This window comes from Acinonyx jubatus, chromosome B1 (genome assembly GCF_027475565.1).
Source record: "Acinonyx jubatus isolate Ajub_Pintada_27869175 chromosome B1, VMU_Ajub_asm_v1.0, whole genome shotgun sequence".
Taxonomy (NCBI): Eukaryota; Metazoa; Chordata; class Mammalia; order Carnivora; family Felidae; genus Acinonyx; species Acinonyx jubatus.
In genome coordinates, this window is record NC_069382.1 from 60,012,498 (window position 1) to 60,034,832 (window position 22,335).

Below are 22,335 nucleotides of genomic sequence, written 5' to 3' on the forward strand. Positions count from 1 at the left end.
CATAATTTATTTTCTCTTGATGACAATGATGGAGATGCTGTTCGAACAATAATCTTCCCATAAAAAATCTCTAAACTTTGAAAAGAAATCTGTCTACTAATCGTTCACTCAAGTGGTTGTGGAAATTTATGTATGTAATTTGGGGAAGAAAAATGTTAGATGATTTCTCAGGAGGATTGAGACATACTTGCACCCTTGCTTAAAGTGAATTATAGAAAAAAAATTTAATGCCTTAAAGTGATTTATATTAGTTATCTTAAAATAGAATGGATTTTGAAACTCTCATCTTGCATATTAGGAAATTCACAAGCATGACATTGACTTCGGTGTATATTTTGCAGAGAATGATATTTCTGCTTTCTTTATGTCTTCACACTTTTAAGTCCAGGATTGCAGTTCTAGACTTAGGAAACTTAGAGAAGTTAATAATTGTTTTAAAAAATAAATTGTACTTAGATTGGTTGAGTTGATGTCTGACTTGAAATCAAGAAGATTAGGAATAACTTTCTACCCTTTTTTTGACTATGTTAAAATGAGATGTATTTTAGATATTAATGTCTATATTGCTTTAAATATCTGTTATTAATGACAGATATTACGTTTGGCAGATTTACCCTCAAATTTCAGTAGTATGATACAATAAAAATTAATTTATTGAACACATATTAAACAAAGCACGGTATTCTTTGGTGAGGGGAAGCTCTCTTCCTTCTGTTGAGGTAGGGATAGAGTCTTACTATAAGCATGCTTATAGAATTCCCTTTCCTACAAAAGCCATAGTAGTACATAAACATAGATCTTTATTTATATCCATTGAAGTTTGTGGGACAGTATTACTATAAAGGGTGTATTTGGTCTATCATTGGGAAGTAATTAAAGGAACTTAGGAATACTGAAATTTTCACCAAAGGACATATATGCAAAATAAATATGTAAATCAATTAATACTTATCCCATGCTCGAGCTTCAGCATACAACCCCGATGCTTGCCAATCTTCCATGCTACAATCCACAGCATAGTTCCTTATCTAAACCTGGATGTCCGGATAATATACCAATAGGATCAAAATAAGCCAAAGGCTTCTTTGCCTATTTACTACCAAATCCTAAGTAATTCAAGTTTTAATTTTATCAAACCAGTGCAAACAAAATAGACAAACGAACAAAACCCAAGGAAATAAACTTCCAGTAAGAAACTCAGTGTGCACAAATGTTGTTATTTGATCTAAAGTCCACAGCTGAGTTGCAGTAGATTAGGCTCCCCATTTGACCTTCTCTTCGGTATAGAAGAAACTTTCAGGAGAGTTTCTTCCAGGCCAGTTTAAGTTAGTCTTGTCATCCTTGTGATCTGACAGCTAAAGATTCACAAACCTTTTGTTCAGCCCAGCAGTTGCACTCTTCAGGCTTTGGTCTGTAAAATAACAGTAAACGTGATAAATCATTAGCCATCATTGTAGTCCTTGAAGGCAGCACTAATGGGGGACTTGGGAAATGTAGAGTGCTCTTTGTCTGCTGTGTGTTTTATTGCCCTTAAATGGTCCAGAAGAAGAAGAAGAAGAAGAAGAAGAAGAAGAAGAAGAAGAAGAAGAAGAAGAAAAGCTGTCAGAAGGGCAAGAGAGACTGTGGCAAAGTATCTGTCAAAGGAAATTAGCATGAGATTGTAGATTAAATAGATTTTATTATTCTAAAAAGTTAAGTGAGAAACAAAAAAAAATGCAGTAAATTTGAAATGTTTTTAAGAGTTAAAGTATTGTTGAAAAGGAGACGCTATATAAATCACTCTTCGCCATACAGTTGTGAAGAGGAAAGTTGTTCCTTTCCTGATGCTTGCTTCCTAGATGATTAGTGGAGAGCATGTTAAAAAAAGGGGTTGGGTGCTTGGGTGGCTCAGTCGGTTGAGTGTCCGAATTGGGCTCAGATCATGATCTCGCAGTCTGTGAGTTCGAGCCCCGCGTCGGGCTCTGTGCTGACAGCTTGGAGCCTGGAGCCGGCTCCGGATTCTGTCTCTCTTTCTCTCTCTCTCTCTCTCTCTCTCTCTCTCTCTCTCTCTCTCTCTCCCTCTGCCCCTCCCCTGCTCATGCCCTGTCTCTCTCTGTCAAAAATAAATAAACATTAAAAAAAAAAGTGTTCTCGATAGACTGACCCTGCTGAGGGAAATAATGTAAAATGCCCTTGTGGCGTTTCTTTATCCTATAGTATAAAATAATTGGTAGGAAAAATAAGACTTTTGTTTGAAACCAGAGACTATTTTATTGTTTTATTCTATTCAAATTGACTGGCTTTTTTTTTAAGTGTATGTATTTATTTTGAAAGAGAGAGTGTGAGTGAACAGGAGAGGGGCAGAGAGATGGGGGGGGATAGAGAATCCTAAGCAGGCTCCGTGCTGTCAGTGCAAAACCTATCTTGGGGTTCAATTTCACAAACCTGGGATCATGACCTGAAATGAAATCAAGTCGGACCATTAACCTCTTAACCGACTGAGCCACCCAGGTACCCCAAATTTACTGGCTTTTTTCCCCAAACAGTTCAATCATTTATTTATTTTCTAAATAAATTGTTTTTAATTTAATTTAATTATTTAATTTAATTTAATTTATTTAATTTTTTCTCTTCCAAATTTTTATTTAAGTTCTAGTTAGTTAACATATACTGCAATATTGGTTTCAGGAGTAGAATTTAATGATTCATCACTTACATATAACACCCAGTGCTCATCACAAGTGCCCTGCTTAATGCCCATCACCCATTTAATCTTTCGCCACCATCTCCCCTTCAGTAACCCTCAGTTATTTCTCTATTGTTAAGAGTCTCTTGCACAGTTAGAGTGGCTAAAATGAACAAATCAGGAGACTATAGAATGCTGGAGCAGATGTGGAGATTAAAAATAGATCTACCCTATGACCCAGCAATAACACTGCTAGGAATGGCTGATGCATAGGGGCACTTGTACCCCAATGTTTATAGAAGCACATTCAACAATAGCCAAATTATGGAAAGAGCCTAGATGTCCATTAACTGATGAATGGATAAGGTTATTGTGGTTTATATACACAATGGAATACTACTTGGCAATGAGAAAGAATGAAATATGGCCCTTTGTAGCAACATGGATGGAACTGGAGAGTGTTATGCTAAGTGAAATAAGCCATACAGAAAAAGACAGATACCATATGTTTTCACTCTTAGGTGGATCCTGACAAACTTGGCAGAGGACCATGGGGGAGGGGAAGGGGGAAAAAAAAGCTAAAGAAGGAGGGAGACAAACCATAAAAGACAAACTCTTAAAACCTGAGAATAAACTGAGGGTTGATGGAGGGTGGGAGGGAGGGGAAAGTGGGTGATGGGCATTGAGGAGGGCACCTGTTGGGATGAGCACTGGGTGTTGTATGGAAACCCATTTGACAATAAATTTCATATTGAAAAAATAATAAAACGTTAAAAAAAAGAGTCTCTTGCAGTTTGCTTCCCTCTCCCCCACCATTCCATATCTTCATCTATTTTTTCCCTAAATTCCACATATGAACGAAACCATGTGGTAATTGTCTTTCTCTGACTGACTTACTACACTTAGCATGATACATTCTAGCTCCATCCACGTGTTGCAAATGGCAAGATTTCATTCTTTTTCATGGTTGAGTCATATGGCAAGCCATAATGACTTTTAGCAAAGACTTACTTTGCAAATAATTTATAACAAGTTTATCTAGTAAGAAAATAATGCTGTAGAATTTCTGCTTAAGTACAAATAGAGCTAAGATAAGAAAATAGGAACCATGCATAGTGTTCAACCAGGGAGCCCTATTCTCTCTCTCCTAGTTCCTCCCCTGGCCCCTTCCTCCTTTTGTTTTCTTTCTTGTTTGCTTTCTTTCACACACCCAGTCAATGGAATTTACCAATTACTTACTTTGTTCCAGGCTCAGGGAAGCATACTGGAGAAAGAAAGAGGAGTTGTGATTAAAAGGTGAAAAGATTCATGGAAAGAAAAGAGAGCATGTATGAAATTTTGGAAAAGATGAGCAGAGTACGAAAAGAGAAAATTATTGGGCCTATAGAACAAAGTCTATGGACCACACTTTCTGACACAGATTGCTGGTATAATGCAATTGCTTCTCTCCTGTGAAACCTGGATGCCATGGGGACTATATTGTTCCCTATCACATGACACTTAGTCCACTTAACTACTATTCTCTTTCAACTTGTCCCCAATGACCACTGCTCCTAAATGCAAAAAAAAAAAAAAAAAAAAAAAAAAAAAAAAAAAAAAGACATCCCCATTACCTTTATCACTTGTTCTTCTGCCAATCAAATCGAAGTCAGATGAGGCACGTTGACATGGGAGTATTGTTTTTATTGTCTAACTATAAAATGGCAACTTTATCATTTTCCACCCTTCACGACTCGAACACTCAGTTTTCCTAACAAAAATAAAGTGAAAAATTAAAATGGTGGCGTTATTCACTGAGACATAGGGTAGTTTAAAGCACATAGATTGGGAAGCCCAGAACTGTTTTCTATTCACGGAAGAATAAGTTCGATCTGAGGGTGTTTCTGTGGTTAAGATGGAGGACATATTTGCAGAGTAACACAGCCTTGTGATAGTTGACGGACAATATGTAAGTCCCAAGATATTGCCATGGACTATACATTCTTCCTTTAGATGTAAAGGGGCTCATTAGTGTAATCGTAGGACAAAACACACTCTCAGTGTGAATATCTGCATAGGAACGAGTAAGACATCTCTCTAAAGCAGAAACCCCATTACTATAATTCCTTTGTTATGAGAAAGATAAAAATCTCTCCTTGCAGGTATCCTTCCTGTAGTATCCTGAATGGTTGCCACAAAGATATGTTCATATCCTAATTCCCAGAATCTGTATTATCTTTTATGACAAAAGAGTGAATATTACTTTATATGGCAGGAGTTGTGATTAAGTTAAAGATCTTGAGAGGAGGAAATTATCTGAGATTACTGGAGTGGATCTTAAATGCAATCAGAATGTGTCCTTTTAAGAGAGAGCCATAGGGAGTTTTGACACAGACCCAAAGGGGAGAAGACCCTGTGTAGAAGGAGCAGAGAGAGATGGGTCAAAAGCCAAGGAATGACAGTTATCACCTAGAGCTTCCCAAGAGAGTCTTGATTTTAGTTCAGGGAAACTGTTTTTGACTTTTGACATCCATAACTATGAGAGATTAAACTTATGTTGCTTTAATTTTTAACATTTTTTTGAATGTTTATTTATTTGTGTGTGTGTGTGTGAGAGAGAGAGAAAGAGAGAGAGAGAGAGAGAAACAGAGCATGAGCTGCGTAGGGACAGAGAGAGGGAGACATGGAATCTGAAGCAGACTCCAGGCTCTGCACTGCCAGCACAGATCCTGATGTGGGGCTCAAACCCCCAAACCATGAGATTATGACCTAAGCTGAAGTCAGACACTTAACCGGCTGAGTCACCCAGATGACCCAAACTTCTGTTTTAAACCAGAAAGTTTTTGGTTATTTGTTACAGCAAACATAGGAAACCAATACATTCCACAATTTTGGAAACTCTATTTCTGGAAGCATGATCTAACCAAATGAAAAGCAGGAATGTGATTAAGCGAATTGCACATAGGTCAAAATGTTTTGGTGTGGTGACTCCAGAGGATGCTGTGCTTAAATTCAATTTATATATAATCCCAGCGGCAATGGAGGTGACTTCGGTGGCTGCCCAGCTGCTTGCTTGCGAATGGTGGGACCCAACAGAAGTTAGAAGTATTTTTAGCATGAAAGGTAGGCTGTAAGTGGCTCATTATCTCCCAAACTCAGAGCTAGAAGAAATAGCAGAAGCAGGGAAGGAGTGGGTATCAGGTACAAGCATGTTTCGTACTTGATTAGCTGATGTCATGGGGGTAAAGTAGAGACTCAGAACTAGGAGAGCATAAGGAAGGTGGGGTTAAATGAGAATGATAAGCATACGGATAGCTGTTAGAATTCAATTAATAAGGGGATGCCTGGTTGGCTGAGTCAAGAGAGCTTGCAACTCTTGATCTCACTATTGTGAGTCGAGCCCCACGTTGGGTGTAGAGATTACTTAAATAAATAAACTTGTAAAAAAGAATATAATTGATAAATAAAATGTCTAAGTTACAAAGGGAGCATGTGAGATACCGAACAAGTGGTGAAAGTGTGCTTAGGGAGTCAGAAAATATTTTGACCTCAAAGGTATGACCTCAAAGTCAGTAGGAAGTTGCCAGGTAAACTCTAAGTTGTCCGTATTACTTTTTGGACCATAGGAAAACCTCCTCACTGAAAGCTATGATCATCTTTTTTTCTCCAAACAAATTCTGAGCTGCATGAATTCAATGACTCTACCCATCTGGTACCTCCAGATTGTAAAATACTCTCTGGACACATTGTAAGGTATATCCATGAGTAAATCAATAAACAATATTTAGAAGGGTACATAGCTACTATTTATAGGTTAGAGGATGACAAGTTACTGGGTGAGCTAGTGGTAGTGTTGTAATAATGCCTAATTCAGTTCCTAGGGCATGGTAAGTAGCTGTAACTATAATAATATACATAAAAATGAGTCATTTATGATAACCTTTTCAATGTCATACACATTATTGAGATGCTTCTAGAGGAAAATGTACTTGTCTGGCATATATTTTAAATTTATTTATTTAGTTTGAGAGAGAGAGAACCAGTGAGCAAGGGGCAGAGAGGGAGAGGGGGACAGAGGATCCAAAGTGAGCTCTGCTGTCAGTGGAGGGCCCGATGGCAGGGCTTGAACTCACGAAGCAAAGATCATGACCTTGCCAAAGTCAGATGCTTAACCAACTGAGCCACCCAGGCACCCCTTCTCTGACATATCTGATTCTATTCCTTATTACATTAGAAGGGTTAACATATGCTTACTAGTACATGCTTTCAGGACAGGAACTGAATGAAATCTGGTAGAGAGAAAAATACTATGGAATCAACAACTCCAAACTTTCTTTTTAATTTTACTAACTACTTAACTTGAAAAATAAGAGCTAATGTAAGAGCTAATGCATAGTGAAGATTTTATACTCTTAACCTTTCTCTCAGCCTATAAATCAGACTCAGGCAAAAAAAAATGGTAGCTTCTTTCTCCTTTCTTATTTCTGTAACTTTCCTTTTCTAATGAAGCTTTAAGCATGGAGGAGGTCAGTATCAACGACTTTTATAAAACTGACACATGAAGAAAAAGCTGTTTTCCTTCCCTGAACTTTGAATGAACTTTAGTGACTATTTTCTTAAACAAAATATGGTATTTAATTGTTAAATGCTTCTGCAAAAGCCGTCAGTTCAATTTGTTGAAGAATAGCCAAAAAATATTTCCTTGTGTTTAGAAAAACAAAAAGAATCAAAAGAATTTTTTTCTTAATCAAGACACATTTTTGGTGTTGAGTTGTAGAAGTTCTTTATATATTTTGGATATTAACCCCTTATTGGATATGCCATTTGCAAATATCTTCTCCCATTCAGTAAGCTTCCTTTTTGTTTTGTTGATTGTTTCCTTTGCTGTGAAGAAGCTTTCTCTTTTGATACAGTCTCAATAGTATATTTTTGCTTTTGTTTCTCTTGCATTGAGACATATCTTGAAAAATGTGGTTATGACTGATGTCAGAGAAATTACTACATTTGTTTTGTTCTAGGATTTTTATGGTTTTAAGTCTGATATTCAGCTTTCTCATCCATTTTGAGTTTATATTTGTGTATTATGGCAAAAGGTGGTCCAGTTGAATTCTTTTGCATTCTTTTATCAGCGTCATTTATTGAAAAAAAATTGTCTTTATTGCATATTTTAGCCTCCTTTGATATTGATTAATTGACCATATAAGGGTGGGTTTATGTCTAGGCTGTCTATTCTGTTCCATTGATCTATGTGTCTATTTTTGTGCCCGTACCATACTGTATCGATTACTACAGCTTTGTAGTATTTCTTGAAATCTAGAATTGTGATACCTCCAGCTTCATTCTTCTCTTTCAAGATTTCTTTGGCTGTTTTGCATTTCTTGTAGTTCTAACCAAATTTTAGTATTATTTGGTTTAGGTCTGTGACGAGATGCTGTTGGTATTTTTGATAAGGATTGCATTGAATCTGTAGATTGCTTTGGGTAGTATGGACATTTTAACACTATTAATTCTTCCATTTCATGGACATAGAATCAAAAACACAAGAAATAGCATGCATTGGTAGAGTGTGGATTAAAAGCAATCCCTATGCAACGTTGGTAGAAATAGTGTTGCTGTAATAGTATTATATGGTGACAGGTGGCAGCTACTGTGGAAAACAGAATACCGTTCCTCAAAAAATTATACCATATATAATATGATAAAAATGATAATATGATATCATATGATCCCATATCATATGATATGATCCCATATCATATGATAATATGATAAAAAATATCACATGATCCAGTAATTCCACTACTGGTTATTTACTCAAGGGTAACAGATACACTAGTTTAAAATGATATATGCACCTCTATGTTTATTGCACCATTATTTACAATAGGCAAGATATGCGGGCAACCTAAATCTCCATCAATAGATTAATTGATAAGGAAAATGTGGCACATGTACACATACATATATATACACACATGCATGTACATATATATAAATCTCAGGAAGAAAAAAGAAGGAAATCTTGCCAAATACAATGGAATATTACACGACCATCAAAAGGGATGAGATCTTGCCTTGTGCAGCAACATAGACAGACCTAGAGGATACTATGCTAAGGGAATCAAGTTATACTGAGAAAGACAATACCATATGATTTCACTCATATATGCCATCTAAAAGAAAAACAAATGGATAAACAAACAAAGAAAAAACAGTCTGCCCTATAAATACAAAGAACAAACTGATGGGTGCCAGAAGTCTCTATGATAGTATTGTATGGTGACAGATGAGCACAGCCTAAAGTATAAACTTGTTTAATCACTATGTTGTACACCTGAAACTAATGTAAAATTATGTGCCACCTATACTTAAATAAAAAATACAAATGAAAAGAACAAAAACTACATATTTTGCTATATAAAATACATTTTAAATGATCGAACAGTATTTTCTCACGTGTTTTGATAAATGTTGTATTGTTAGTCATTATCTTCTCGTAAAATATTTTTCTTTTTAAGTTGCATGTCTGTCACTCTTATTTAAAAAGTGTGAATACAATTTTCCCAAATATAAAATTTCCTTGTTATACAAGAGTCACCCTCTTCTTGTGAACTCCAATCTTCAAACTTTGTTCAGTGCTGACACTATAGAACTACTTGATGTTAAAGTAATAACGTAGTTAATGTTTGAAAGCTTGCTTTATTTATAAAATTTATAATAATTGAAAAAACAAAGGAATTTCTGAATTATTTTCTTAACTACATTAAGCTAGACTTAGTAAACATTCTCATGTCTGGAATGAAATTATGCCTGTTGATACAATTTAGATAGAACCAATTCATCTATTAATTCATTAATCTTTGTATTGATTCCCTAAATCAGAATCATATATATGGTGGTGTGTTATATATTACTCTGTATAGATTTCAGTTTTAATCAGCCAGATATGTTCTCTAGACAACACTTATTGGTGTAGATCTTTTTTTTTTTAAGTTTGTTTATTTATTTTAAGGGAAAGAGAGAGAGCAGGGGAAGAGGCAGAGAGAGAGGGAGAGAGAGAATCCCAAGCAGGCTCCATAACGTTAGCACAGAGCCTGACATGGGCCTCAATCTCAAGAACGACAAGATCATGACCTGAGCAAAAATCGAGAGGAAAGCTTAACCGACTGAGCCACCCAGACACCCTGATGTAGATATTTTTTAAGTACAATTTGAAGTAGTTGTCATTTTTCAACTGTTAAGTAAAGCTGATCTAGAAATTTGTGAGATACGGGGTTTTCCATGACTTTTGAAACTTTATATGCACATTATGGGAGGGAAAACATTAGTGACAAAGTAAAAAAATGAACACTTGAAGTTCACATCTGTTAATTACAAGCACTAGAAACCTGAGCAAGATAATTAAGCTCTCCCAACCTCCATTTCTAGCTTCAGAATTTGAAGAAAAACACATATTGTATATGATTGCTAAAATAATGAATACTGCAGTATATGTATCTAGCATGTATCTAACCTTTAACTTGTGTCAATAGTTGACTAATTCCTTAAATTATGATATTTTATTGGTTTCCAAACAAAAAATAACTGTCCAGCGTTTCTTCTAATGAATAAATTTATACATACATGTTAATTAGATAATTGGTTTATTATATAAGTTCATGAATTCCCAATCTTTTGAATGTATTTTGCTGACAATAGATTTGTAAACATTTTGAATCCATAATAACTCCCCTAGTGACTAAATCTTACACACTCAAGATCTTTGCAGTTGAATATACCTCTCCATAGTTAAATGGAAATTATTAAATTAAAATAATGTTTGAAATTAATGTGGATACGGCAAGGATCAAGACCACCACAATCTGAATTCGACATAATCTACATTTTATACATTTTGAACTTTTAGTAATTCAGCCCATTGGGGGCCAGATTGAAAAAGAGCTTATAAGTGTAATTTATTATAGCTATTTTGAACTTTGTCTTTAATAATCGTGAAAATGTTCACTGCCTAATAAAAAATTATTTACTTGAGAGACTGTATCATTCAAATATCATTATAACTTGTCCATGATTCAAATCTTGGAATGATTCCATAGCTTTCAAATAAGATCAGGGAAACATTCTTTGATAGAAAATTAGCCTCACTAATTGGTTTGTTGTGTTAGTAACATCTATGTTCAATTATACTCATTGTTGTAATAAACCTTACTTAAATTATATTCTACCTAAGTAACAATATAACTCTGCGAAATTATTTTAAGAGTTGTTCAAAGAAAGTGTGGGACCTTATAAATTATCCTTGTCTCTTTAAAGTCTAAATTCTGATGTTTAATTTTATTGCTCTGTAAAAAAAATATACTTTCTAAATCACTAATTAACTTGATTTTCTGGCAACATTGCTGAATCATATAAGTTGACTTGGAAGTATGGTTCATAGTGAAATTTATTACTACAATCAATTTTTAGAACGTATTCAATTTATGCAATGCATAGTTTTTAAAGATACATTTTATTAACTACTCCTGCCACTGAAGTTTGAAATACATGTACAGGTGAGCTTTTTCTATGAATCTTAGTTCTTTGTAAAATATATGGAGTAAGTGAATTTTCTGTTCATATTGCAAAATAAGCTATACCAACTTATTTTTACATAATATCTGTAGTCTAGTAGCCATAGTTAATACTGTTTTCTAAGATAAATAAATGTTTGTTTTGTATTTGTTGAATATGTCTTTTTACTTAAAATCAAAATTGATTGCTTATGCCTTGCTTCATTCCTTAAATTACTGCTACACACAGTACAAAAATCATAGGATCCCAATAGTTGCATCTACACTTTTAGTAAGTTCTGCGTAGGGTTTTCCAGCATTCATGTAACTGTGTTGCCCTAAAAGATAATTTCCTCCACCTTGTTAATACCATTTGCCCTTTTCTAAGACTCATGGCAAAAGAAGTAATAAGAGCAGCCTCATTTTTTTGGAGTTATAACCAATAGGGAAAGAATATAAGTTGTTAGTCAATGACTTAAGAATTGTTGCACAAGTCTGACAGAACTTAAAATAACTGATTGCCCAAAGGAATTGAAATGTTGGGTGTGTTAACCAGACAAGAAATACATCACACCAGGCTGCCCTCAGTTGAGGTATTCAAGAGTATCTGTTTTATCAGATTATAATAAAATTGTTTTGTTGGAAAAAAGTTAAATTACTGTAAGTGCACATAGAAAGAAGCAAATACACTTAAGAAACTAGGATATAAATGCTGACGATTCCCCTTCTAAGGTAAATATATAATAAATTGGCATTTATTTTGCCTGCATATTTATGGTCTAAAGAATTGAGAATTTATAATGCATGATGCCAGGCTTAGGGAATACAGAGCTTTAGAAAAATATATAATTGTGTATAGTATAAATACGATATATTATTTTTCTTTATGATTATTGATGATGTTTTATGATACTGTAATACAAGTATTATTTGATTCTTGGCTATACTTTCATAGAAATCGTGCCTCTTTAAACACAGCTGTACTTTATCTTCTTTCTTTCATTAGTTATCCCAAGACTGGACTTCCTCCACACCTTTCATTTGCTACCTTGAAATAGCTGAAGTTTGCAACTTCAGCATTTCTATCTGTCTCTTGGCCTACTCAACATCATCCTTCACACCATAATGATATATTTGTTTCACTTCATAACACTGTCAAGTCCTAAAATCATAACATATGGCCCGTATGCACTGCCTATGCTTCTAATTTTTGAGTGCTTTTGTATAAGTAATTTTATAAAAGATTTATAGACTCATCGAATGCTCAAGATCAAATGATCCATACTGATGAAGCTTAGTATTGTATAAATGAAGAAATTAAGACCCAGGGAGGTCACTGACTTGTCAAGAATGATTAATGACATGGCCGTGTATAAAAATTAAATCAGATTGGAATGAGATTTTTTTTTTCTACTAACCATTTTGGTAACATCATTTGTGCTCTTTCGAAAATCAATGGAAATCCTAAAACGTGGACATTGTGTTTAAATTATATGGTTAAAATGCGCAAAATGATTAACTAAACAGAAAACCACATAGACTGTGATTGAATAAACAGATGTAGCAGTAATTAACGTGCTAGTTATTAGAGAAATAAAAGACCGCTGAGCTTTCACGGGTAACCGCTGCTTCCAGTCTTACACGAAGACTGGGAGACCAGAGTGAATGGTAACTCAGGAGCACAGGAGACAGTTCAGGTAATAAATAGTTGATAAAATTTAACTGCCTCAGAATAAGTCATGTAAAGGAGCACTAGGAATAGTATACATTCTTTTTGGTAGTTTAATTTTCCAGCTACTAGCAACACAATAACAGGTGTATTGGTACGAAACTAACCTAGTGCCTGAATGGTGGAATATTTAAATAAGAAGATTTCAAGAAAAATCCTTGACTTTGTGCATCATAGAGTATCATTTAATTACTTCATTTATTTGGGTTCAAATATACAAGTTTTTGCTCTCTAAGGGGAAGGATTATGGCAATATAGGATGCCATGATAAAGTCAGTAAATAAATTTTTAACTCAAATCTTCAAAAATTGAAGTATATATTTTGGAAAAATAGTTACCGTAAAGGTAGACCTTTAAGACATTTATCCTAACCCTTTTGGGATGAGCACTGGGTGTTGTATGGAAACCAATGTGACAATAAATTTCATATATAAAATGAAAAAAAAAAGGGCTTACAAAAACAGACAAAAAGGGCTTACAAAAACAGAGCAAAGGGAAACTCCAAAATAATGAAGATTAATACTAATACATAGGAGAAGATATTGCAGGCAGGAAATAACAGAAGAACACAATCAAAACTTGAGAAGGAGGGGTTATGTATGTAGGGAGGTGATGAATAAAATAGGGCACAGATTTTTAGGACCGAGAAGTACTCTGTATGATATAGTGATGGCTATATGTCATAATACATTTGTCTAAACCATAAGTTGCACAATAGCAAGAGCTAACCCTAATGCAAATGATGGGCTTTGGGTGATAAACATCATTATCATAATCAAGTTCATCAAGTATAACAAATGCCCCATTCTAGTAGGGGATGTTGCTAATGGGGGACACTATTGCATGTGTGGGAATTTATGGGACATCTCTGTACCTGCCTCCCCCCAGTTTTTCCTATGAAACTAAAACAGCTCTAAAAAAAAAAAGACATTTATTTTAGCAGAGTTGCTATTGGAAGAGTAATTTCTAAACACTTTCAGAATTTTGCAGCCAGCTTGAGCTTGCACTTCATTAATGGGAGCAAATTTTATCGCCCTACTTGAGAATAGTTCAAAATAATTAACTGGAAGATGCTGGGGTGACTAATTCAGTTAAATATCTGGCTCTTGATTTTGGCTCAGTTCATGATCTCAAGGCTCGTGAGTTGGAGCCCCTCATCCAGATCTGCACTGACAGCATGGATCCCGCTTGGGATTTTCTCTTTCCCTCTCTCTGCCCCTCCCCACCTCACAGAATATGTCAGTGATGCTTTTGCTTATGCTGGTTTCTTACCTGTCATTCCTCCTGCCACAGTGCCAGACTCTCATGCCCGTAACTGGAGCCGGCTCTACCTTTTCCTTAGCCCTTCACTTTGCCCATCTTGGTCTGTACATTGAGTGCCATGATTTTGTCTCTCACTTAGAAACATGATTGTTCTTCCTTAAATAGGACCTTCAAAATATAATTAAAAGTCAAACAAACAAAAGAATCTCCACTTACATGTAATTGTATGTTTACATATGACATACACCGCATAGATACCAACTTAAGTCCTAGAAATTTTCGGTTATAACTTCATCTACTTCACGAACTTTCCTAAGAACAAGACAAATATTTTAATAAACAAGACTGTGAGTAATGTGAATTCTGAGGAACATTCCTGATGCCAAACCAAAAAAAATTCTGAATCACATGATATCTTTGATAACATAGAGTCAGGGATGCAAAAATGTCTTTCCTGGTGAACAGTGAGTGGAGACACAGCTAGCTGACAGAGTGAGCACTGCTTAGCACGAAAGGGCACCATGTATATGTCCTATCGTGAGATGTCAGCAAAGCCTTGCCCAACTCCCACCTTTAGAAATAATCAGCATTGCTCAACTCCTAAAGCCTTTATTAACAATGCAGTTTATTTGTCCCTGAGTGTTTCCTCTGTTATATCACTTATTTTCATGTGTAAATCCCTTATTATTTCAATTCTAGATGTTTAGATTTTTGAAATAAAGAATTTACATCCCAGAATGTACTGACCCAGAATGACTGGCTGGGTCAGTAGAGTGTATGATTCTTAATCTCGGGGTAGTGAGTTTGAGCCCCCATTTTGGGTGTAGAAATTACTTAAGCATAAAAAAATCATTAAAAAACCTTTTAAAATGTACATGTCTTATTTTTGTACATCTGGCGATTCTCATTAGTACATTGTTAATTGATTTTTGAATTTGTAGAAATATTTTTTTTCAAATAAGATTCCTAGAAATTCATTTGTATTTGTACCTTAATTACAATGTGAATCCATGCCTGGAAAACCCCTATTCTATACTGCCCTTTAAAATGTAATTTGTCTTTCTACAGAAAATTAAATAAACAATTAATATTCTTCATGTGTGAGTCACATCAAACAGTTTGAGATGATTTAAGAACACATGAAAACTATAATATTTAGAATTTCAAATTTAGGCTCATGTTTTCTAGACTGTTTTGTTAAATACAAAATTTATTTTATAAAGACGGTCTTATGATGACAAAATGCTAAGGGATTTCTTTTGGATTTAGTGAGTATAGTAAAATTTTCATGATTCCTTGCTCCTTCTCTATGTGTTATGGGATGAATATATTAAACATGAATTCTGGTTAGCTTATCCCATCTAATGCATTTATTTAAAAGTAAGCATAACTAAATACTCTACTGGCTTAGGAAATGGTAGAGTTTGGCATCAACTCTTATTCAAAATCATGGTGCAAGTGTATGCAATACAATATATAATATTTATATTGTTGATGATACTTGAGCAAATTCTAACCAGGATGAAGTCTAAATAAAATATATCATTTTTTATGGATGCACATTAGGAATTTGAAAGTGTTTAGTGTTCAGCAATGCTGGCTTTGAAGGAAATAAAGATAACCAAAGTGTGTGTGTGTGTGTGTGTGTGTGTGTGTGTGTGTGTGTGTTTTAACCTCCAAACCTATTTTACAAGTCAATTGCAATTTCACTGATTAAGAAGTCATTACAAGAATTTCTAATAAATCTTTAATTTTTAAAAAGATTTTACTTCTCTATATATTTATTCTTTGAATTAAATGTGAAAGATCTCCTAATGAATCATAAAATGTATATTAATAAAACCAAGTCATTAGTATAACAATCTTTTAGTTTCTATAGTTTATTAGGGTTTTTTTAAGTCCTCTATGGTATGAATGGAAAATGAGGTGAATTGAAAAGATATAACTTATGTATAGTATATGTATACACACATATGTACATATATCCCAAATCATACAGCTTCTTCCAATAAAATACTTTTTTTTTAACTTTTTTTAATGTTTATTTATTTTTGAGAGAGAGAGAGGGACACAGCATGGAGAGTAGAGTGGCAGAGAGAGAGATACAGAATCCGAAGCACGCTCCAGGCTCTGAGCTGTCAGCACAGAGCCTGATGCAGGGCTCAAACTTACGAATCACAAGATCATGACCTAAGCCAAAGTCGGATGCCTAAGGAACTGAACCACCCAGGCGCCCCTAATAAAATAATTTTTATTAATTAGGAACCTGAGCTTGGTAATAATGTCTCCTAAAGTATCTGCATGCATTATTTTGTACTTTATTTTGATTACACAATGTGAAAGAACAATGAAAATAGAATATCCCCCCCCCCGATCCATTTATGTAATTTATAAGTCAAAGTGGTATAGAGCAATTTTCCAAGTTTTTCAATTATTGTTTTAATTCCCATTAGAATTTCATGCCAGCTATTTAATCAGTAATAGTAGCATGGTTAATTTTCCCATTTTATCTCTTATGAGATGAACTCTGTGGCCAAGCCGAATTTTATGGCAGTCTTTTGGAAAAAAGTGACAAAATTAAAATAAAGAGAAGTGTTTGGAGCTATGATAGCTTCATGAAAAATTTTGAGAGAAGCAAGGTTGTTGGGTGGGGGGAAGAGAGGATAAAAACCTTTTCTCAATGTCCATCCACATTTTACCAAATTTGAAACACATAGTTTGAACTTCTTTCCCTATAATGGAAACTAGTACCATATTTCTGAATAGTATTTTGGGATTACGTTTGTGTAAGTTTGATTTAATTTGTGAAAACAAGAAAGCAATTGGAAGCAAAATGTTTCTAGTAAAACATCTTTTCTCATCATGATAGACACATGGAATTATTCTCTCTATAAACAATTTTAATGAATAAGAGTGACTACTGATTGACTAAAAGATTTCTAAGTATTAAATATTTTTGCATAAATTCCCTGTTGCTTTGCTTCTTATTTTTAAGCATTTTACCCTCTTTATGTAAATTGTTCACACAAATAGGCAGAGCAATAAGTAGTTTAATCAAAAAGAAAAAAACAAATAATTCTATGTGTAGGTAGCAGAAGAGAATGGGTTTTCCCAAGTTATTCTAGATAAAAGCCTAATGGATCTATTTTGAGGTATTTCTACACAATAAAAAGAGGAGTGGCTATCACTAAACCTACTAATTTGGCATTCTAAATTTTAGTCATTGCTGGAAAAGTTATTTATTGCTTTTTTCTCTCAAAGTAAGCGGCTCTTATTTTCAGGCACTTTGGGTATACCTGGTGAATTAGGTATTCTTTTTTTGTTACTGTTCTTAATACAATAGTTCTTTACCGCCAAACAATTTTCTCTTCTGTTTCTGGGATTATGAAAAACACATCACAACTATAAGCTACACACACAAATTCTATATGCTGAAACATAACTATTGTCTACATGTGACTAGCACAATATTTTAAAGGAATACATTCTTATTTATTATGGGAAAATCTTAATATATGGCATAGAAGATTATGATGAAGAGTACCATATTAAGTTTACCAATTATATCTTCAGGAGTTGGAATGACAGTGCAGAAAAGGCATGATGCTAATATAAATTTATGTACTTAAAAAACGTACTAAGTGTGGTTATTGTTGCTGTTGTTTTAACAGTGCGAAGGATGCAGGAGTGGGACACAAACAATGGAGGGGTCCCATATCGTCCACCTGCAAGCAGTGCCCAGTGGTCTATACCAACCCAGTGTGTGGTTCAGATGGTCATACCTACTCTTCCCAGGTAAAGACAATTATAATCATTTATTATGAAATGCATAATGTGTATTTATCATTAAGTGAATAAAATTATTAGTTCTCCCATGTGGTCATCCAAATGATTTATTTATCTTTTAAAAAAAGTGCAAATAATCTCATTGGTTTGCAATCTGATTTCATATGTTATTTGTTTCTCTTATATCAGAATTTTTAAAGTTTGAAATACTAAAATTGTGAACATTCTGAACACTCAAATAAAAAAAGCAACATATCCTGGGACACCTGTGTGGTTCAGTCGGTTGAGTGTCCCACTTTGGTTTTGGCTCAGGTCTTGATCCCAGGGTGGTGGGATTGACCCTGCATCTGGCACCTCACTAGGTGTGGGGCTCAAGATTCTCCGTCTACCCCCCTCTCCCCTGTTGGCACTCGCTCTAAAAAAAAGAAAGAAAAAGAAAAAAAATAAAAGAAAGTAAAGGGAAGGAAAGGAAAGGAAGGGAGGAGAAGGGAAGGGAAAGAAAGGAAAGGAAAGAAAAAAGAAGGAAAGAAAAGAAAAAAGAAAAGAAAAAGAAAAGCAACATTTCCTTTGTTGCTACTTTGAAAGAGGTCAGAAATGGAAGCATGTCATATGATAATGTTAAAAATTATTATGAGTATAACAACAATAGCAGCTACAATCTGTCATTATCATTAGTTCTTTTATCTCGTTATTTCCTATAGTATTACTTTTAACCTCCCCAAATCCCTTTTAACAAATGAGAAAACTAAAGATCAGAAAGATATGGCAAATTTCACTTATTTATTGACATTGAAACCAAGATGTGTTTCCATCTCTGATTCAGTGTCTCTGTTCTCTCTTCTACATTATTCTGCCTCTTGATTTGGTGTCCTGTATTATTTAAATATATAGGAGCTTTTAAGAACTTTACCTAATAAGATACTGATAAGTTTTCTTTGATTATGTGACAGAAGAGAATGTAGGCTCACAAGCTCTTACATGAAACTTTGGGGCCAGGTAAATTTATGAATTTAGATTTTTAAAAAAATATTTTTAAAAAGATAATGTCGCATGTTGTATTGTGTCCCCCATGGAACCTTGCCCTATAATTAAACACATTAATATCTCATTAAGAAACTATATGAATATTCACATTAAATAGGATACATGAAAAGTATAAAATAACTTTACCTCAATTCATATCTGAGTTTGCTTATTGTTAAGGGAGCTCCAAAAATGTTGGCTACCTGAACATTTTGTTTTGTAGATACCTCTTTATGAACCATCCCTTATCATAATATATATGTCTTCACAACTTAAACTTGCATTTATAATCGCTAACCTTAATAATAGCACTGCAGTGTTAAGACGCGTAATCATTCAGTCAGTAAATACATACATAGTACTTATTTGGTGCTTACTACTGTGTATCTTGGTGAAGGTGCCATGTGCTTATTTGCTGAAGTTTTATAGGTATATAATGCTAGGAGAGAACAGAGAATGGTACTGGTTATCTCAATATGACCTTGATCTTGGTGAATTTAGCGTGGTCCAGAATCTCAGCTTTGCAAATTAAGAAAATTCATGCTTTCAGCACAAGGGAGAATGAATCTATCTCATATTATGTAATCCTACTTGACAATGTAAATGATTATACTGATTTATTCAATGACAATGAAGGCTGAAGATTATAATATTCAGATTGGTGAGTAGAGCTACATGGCAAAGTTTAATCTTAATTGTACTTGATGAACATTGATGGTTGAACAAGTTGAATCAAGGAAGAGATTGGAGTTTCTACTGTCATCTAGCTAGGATAAACTTACGTCTCTGTCAACATTAGAAATATATGTGCTGGAAGAACTAGTATGTTTGTGTCCAGGGTGTCCCTAGAGCGTGCTAACATTAATCCACCACCTAGTTGTTTGGGACTGTCTTAGGGATGCTCCTAGTAGATGATAAGTTCTATAATTTAGTTTTACAAAACACAAAGTTACAATCATGAATGATGTCTTCCTTTCGAGACTGTAAGGGAGGACTTGCTTGATGATTTTGGATAAACACAATTATATCCCCACTCAGGATTAAATATACCTATCATAAGTAGGTTAAGTCACATATGCTTCCAATGCCATGAGGTTTCTCCATTGTTCTTTGTACTGAGCACCCTGTGAAGCCTCAACTTACAAATCATTTTCAGTGACTTTATGAATATTGTTAATGAAACCATTGTAATCCATTGAATTGTAACCACTCTGAGTGATCCATTGAATTCTAAACTATTGCATTATTATTTTGATATTTATTTGCATATATATCATTCTAAATACATGCCTTGTTGATACAAGATGAAGTGAAAAGAATGTGGTTCAAATGAATATGAGCTTTTAATAAACCCCAATCACCATCCTCATTTCTGTTGATTCTAATTTAACTTGGTGATTTTTTGCCTATGGACCACCACTACTAATCTTACAGCAATGAGGCTTGGCTGTATAAAACAATGCAAACTAAATGAAGATCTTATCCCAGTAAGACCTAACATTAAATAATCCTTAATAATAATTTTTGGAAGTTTATTGGATTTGAAATTCAAAATAAGGCCTTCATCTTTTAATTTTACTTTTCTGTAAGACAAAGCCCAGAGCTGTTTAGGTACTGGATCCAGAACAAAGACCACAGAGGCTAATGCCTTCTTCAAAAATTAATTTTATTATTTCTCAGCATCTACTTATCAGGAGATGAAAACAGAAGATTGGTGCAGGGGTCAAAGGATATTTATTTTGGCTCTTGGATCACTCAATTTTGTCAATACACTAAGCAAATTCTGACAGGGGAGCCTTAAACAGCTTTGGGGTAGTTCATAGGCATTGGAACTCACATTAATTATGTTCTCCAAATTCTAGGTTTAGTATGGACCATGAAGCTCCTTGCTTGAGGTTTCTAATCCATCAGCTAAGTATTTCTGATATGTTAAACACTGGTCATTTCTCTGCATCCTCACCAAAATTCTATTGTTACCTGAGTTTTTTATTTTACTGTTTATTTATTTTTGAGAGAAGCAGAGGCATAGAATGAGTGGGGAAGAGCAGAGAGAGAGAGGGAGATACAAAATCTGAAGCAGGCTCCAGGCTCTGAGCCATCAGCACACAGCCCAACATAGCTCTAGAACTCATGGACCACACGATCATGAACTGAGCTGAAGATAGATGCTTAACCAACTGAGCCACCCAGGAGCCCCTGAGTTGTTAATTTTAGTCATTCTTCCAGGTGTGAGGTGGTATCTCATTGTGGTTTTGCTTTGTGCTTCCCTGCTGATGAGTGATTTTTTCATGTGTCTGTTAACCATCTGGATGTCTTCTTCGGAAAAGTGACTGTTCATGTCTTTTGCCCATTTCTTCACTGGTTTTTGGGGTGTTGAGTTTGATAAATTCCTTGCAGATTTTGAACCTTTTATCTGATATGTCATTTGCAAATATCTTCTTCCATTCCATCAGTCGGCTATTAGTTTTGTTGATTATTTCCTTAACTGTGCAGAAGTTGTTTTTTTTTTTTTGTTTTTTGTTTTTTATCTTGATGAGGTCCCAATAGTTCATTTTTGCTTTTGCTTCCCTTGCCACTGGAAACATGTCTAGTAAGAACACGTGGCTGAGGTCAAAGAGATTGTTACCTGTTTTCTCCTCTAGGATTTTGATGGCTTTCTGTCTTACGTTTAGATCTTTCATCCATTTTGAATTTATTTTTGTGTAGAGTGTAAGATTGTGGTCCAGGTTCATTCTTCTGCATGTACAGATTTCCCAACACCATTTGCTGAAGAAACTGTCTTTTTTCCATTATATATTCTTTCCTGCTTTGTCAAAGATTAGTTAGTCATGCATTTTGTCCACTTCTGGGTTTTCTGTTCTGTTCCATTAATCTATATATCTGTTTTTCTGCCAGTACTACACTGTTTTGATGATTACAGCTTTGGAATACAGCTTAAAGTCCATAATTGTGATGCCTCCAGCTTTGGTTTCTCTTCAACATTGCTTTGGCTATTCAGGGTCTTTTCTAGTTCTGTATAAATTTTGGAATTGCTTGCTATTGCTTTGTGAATAATACTGGTGTTATTTTGATAAGGATTGCATTGGATATGTAAATTGCTTTGGGTAGTATTGACATTTTAATAATATTTGTTCTTCTAATCCATGAACATTGAATGTTTTTCCATTTTTTTTTTGTCTTCTTCAATTTCTTTCATAAAGTTTTGCACTGCTGATGGGAATGCACACTGGTGCAGCCACTCTGGAGAACAGTATGGAGGTTCCTCAAAAAATTAAAAATACAGCTCCCCTTTGACCCAGCAATTGCATAAGAAGGTAGTTATCCAAAGGATACAAAGGCAC

General features: G+C 34.6%; 1 protein-coding gene across 3 annotated transcripts in view; it reads left to right on the forward strand.

Moving 5' to 3' along the window:
* The window catches only part of SPOCK3 (SPARC (osteonectin), cwcv and kazal like domains proteoglycan 3), a 479,180-nt gene that overhangs the window by 289,475 nt on the left and 167,370 nt on the right, over nt 1–22,335 (forward strand). For all 3 annotated transcript variants that reach the window (XM_053216740.1, XM_027068602.2, XM_053216739.1), the window contains exon 5: nt 17,857–17,980. In XM_053216740.1, the coding sequence (XP_053072715.1) occupies nt 17,857–17,980 (124 nt within the window). The remainder of the gene's footprint in view (nt 1–17,856; nt 17,981–22,335) is intronic.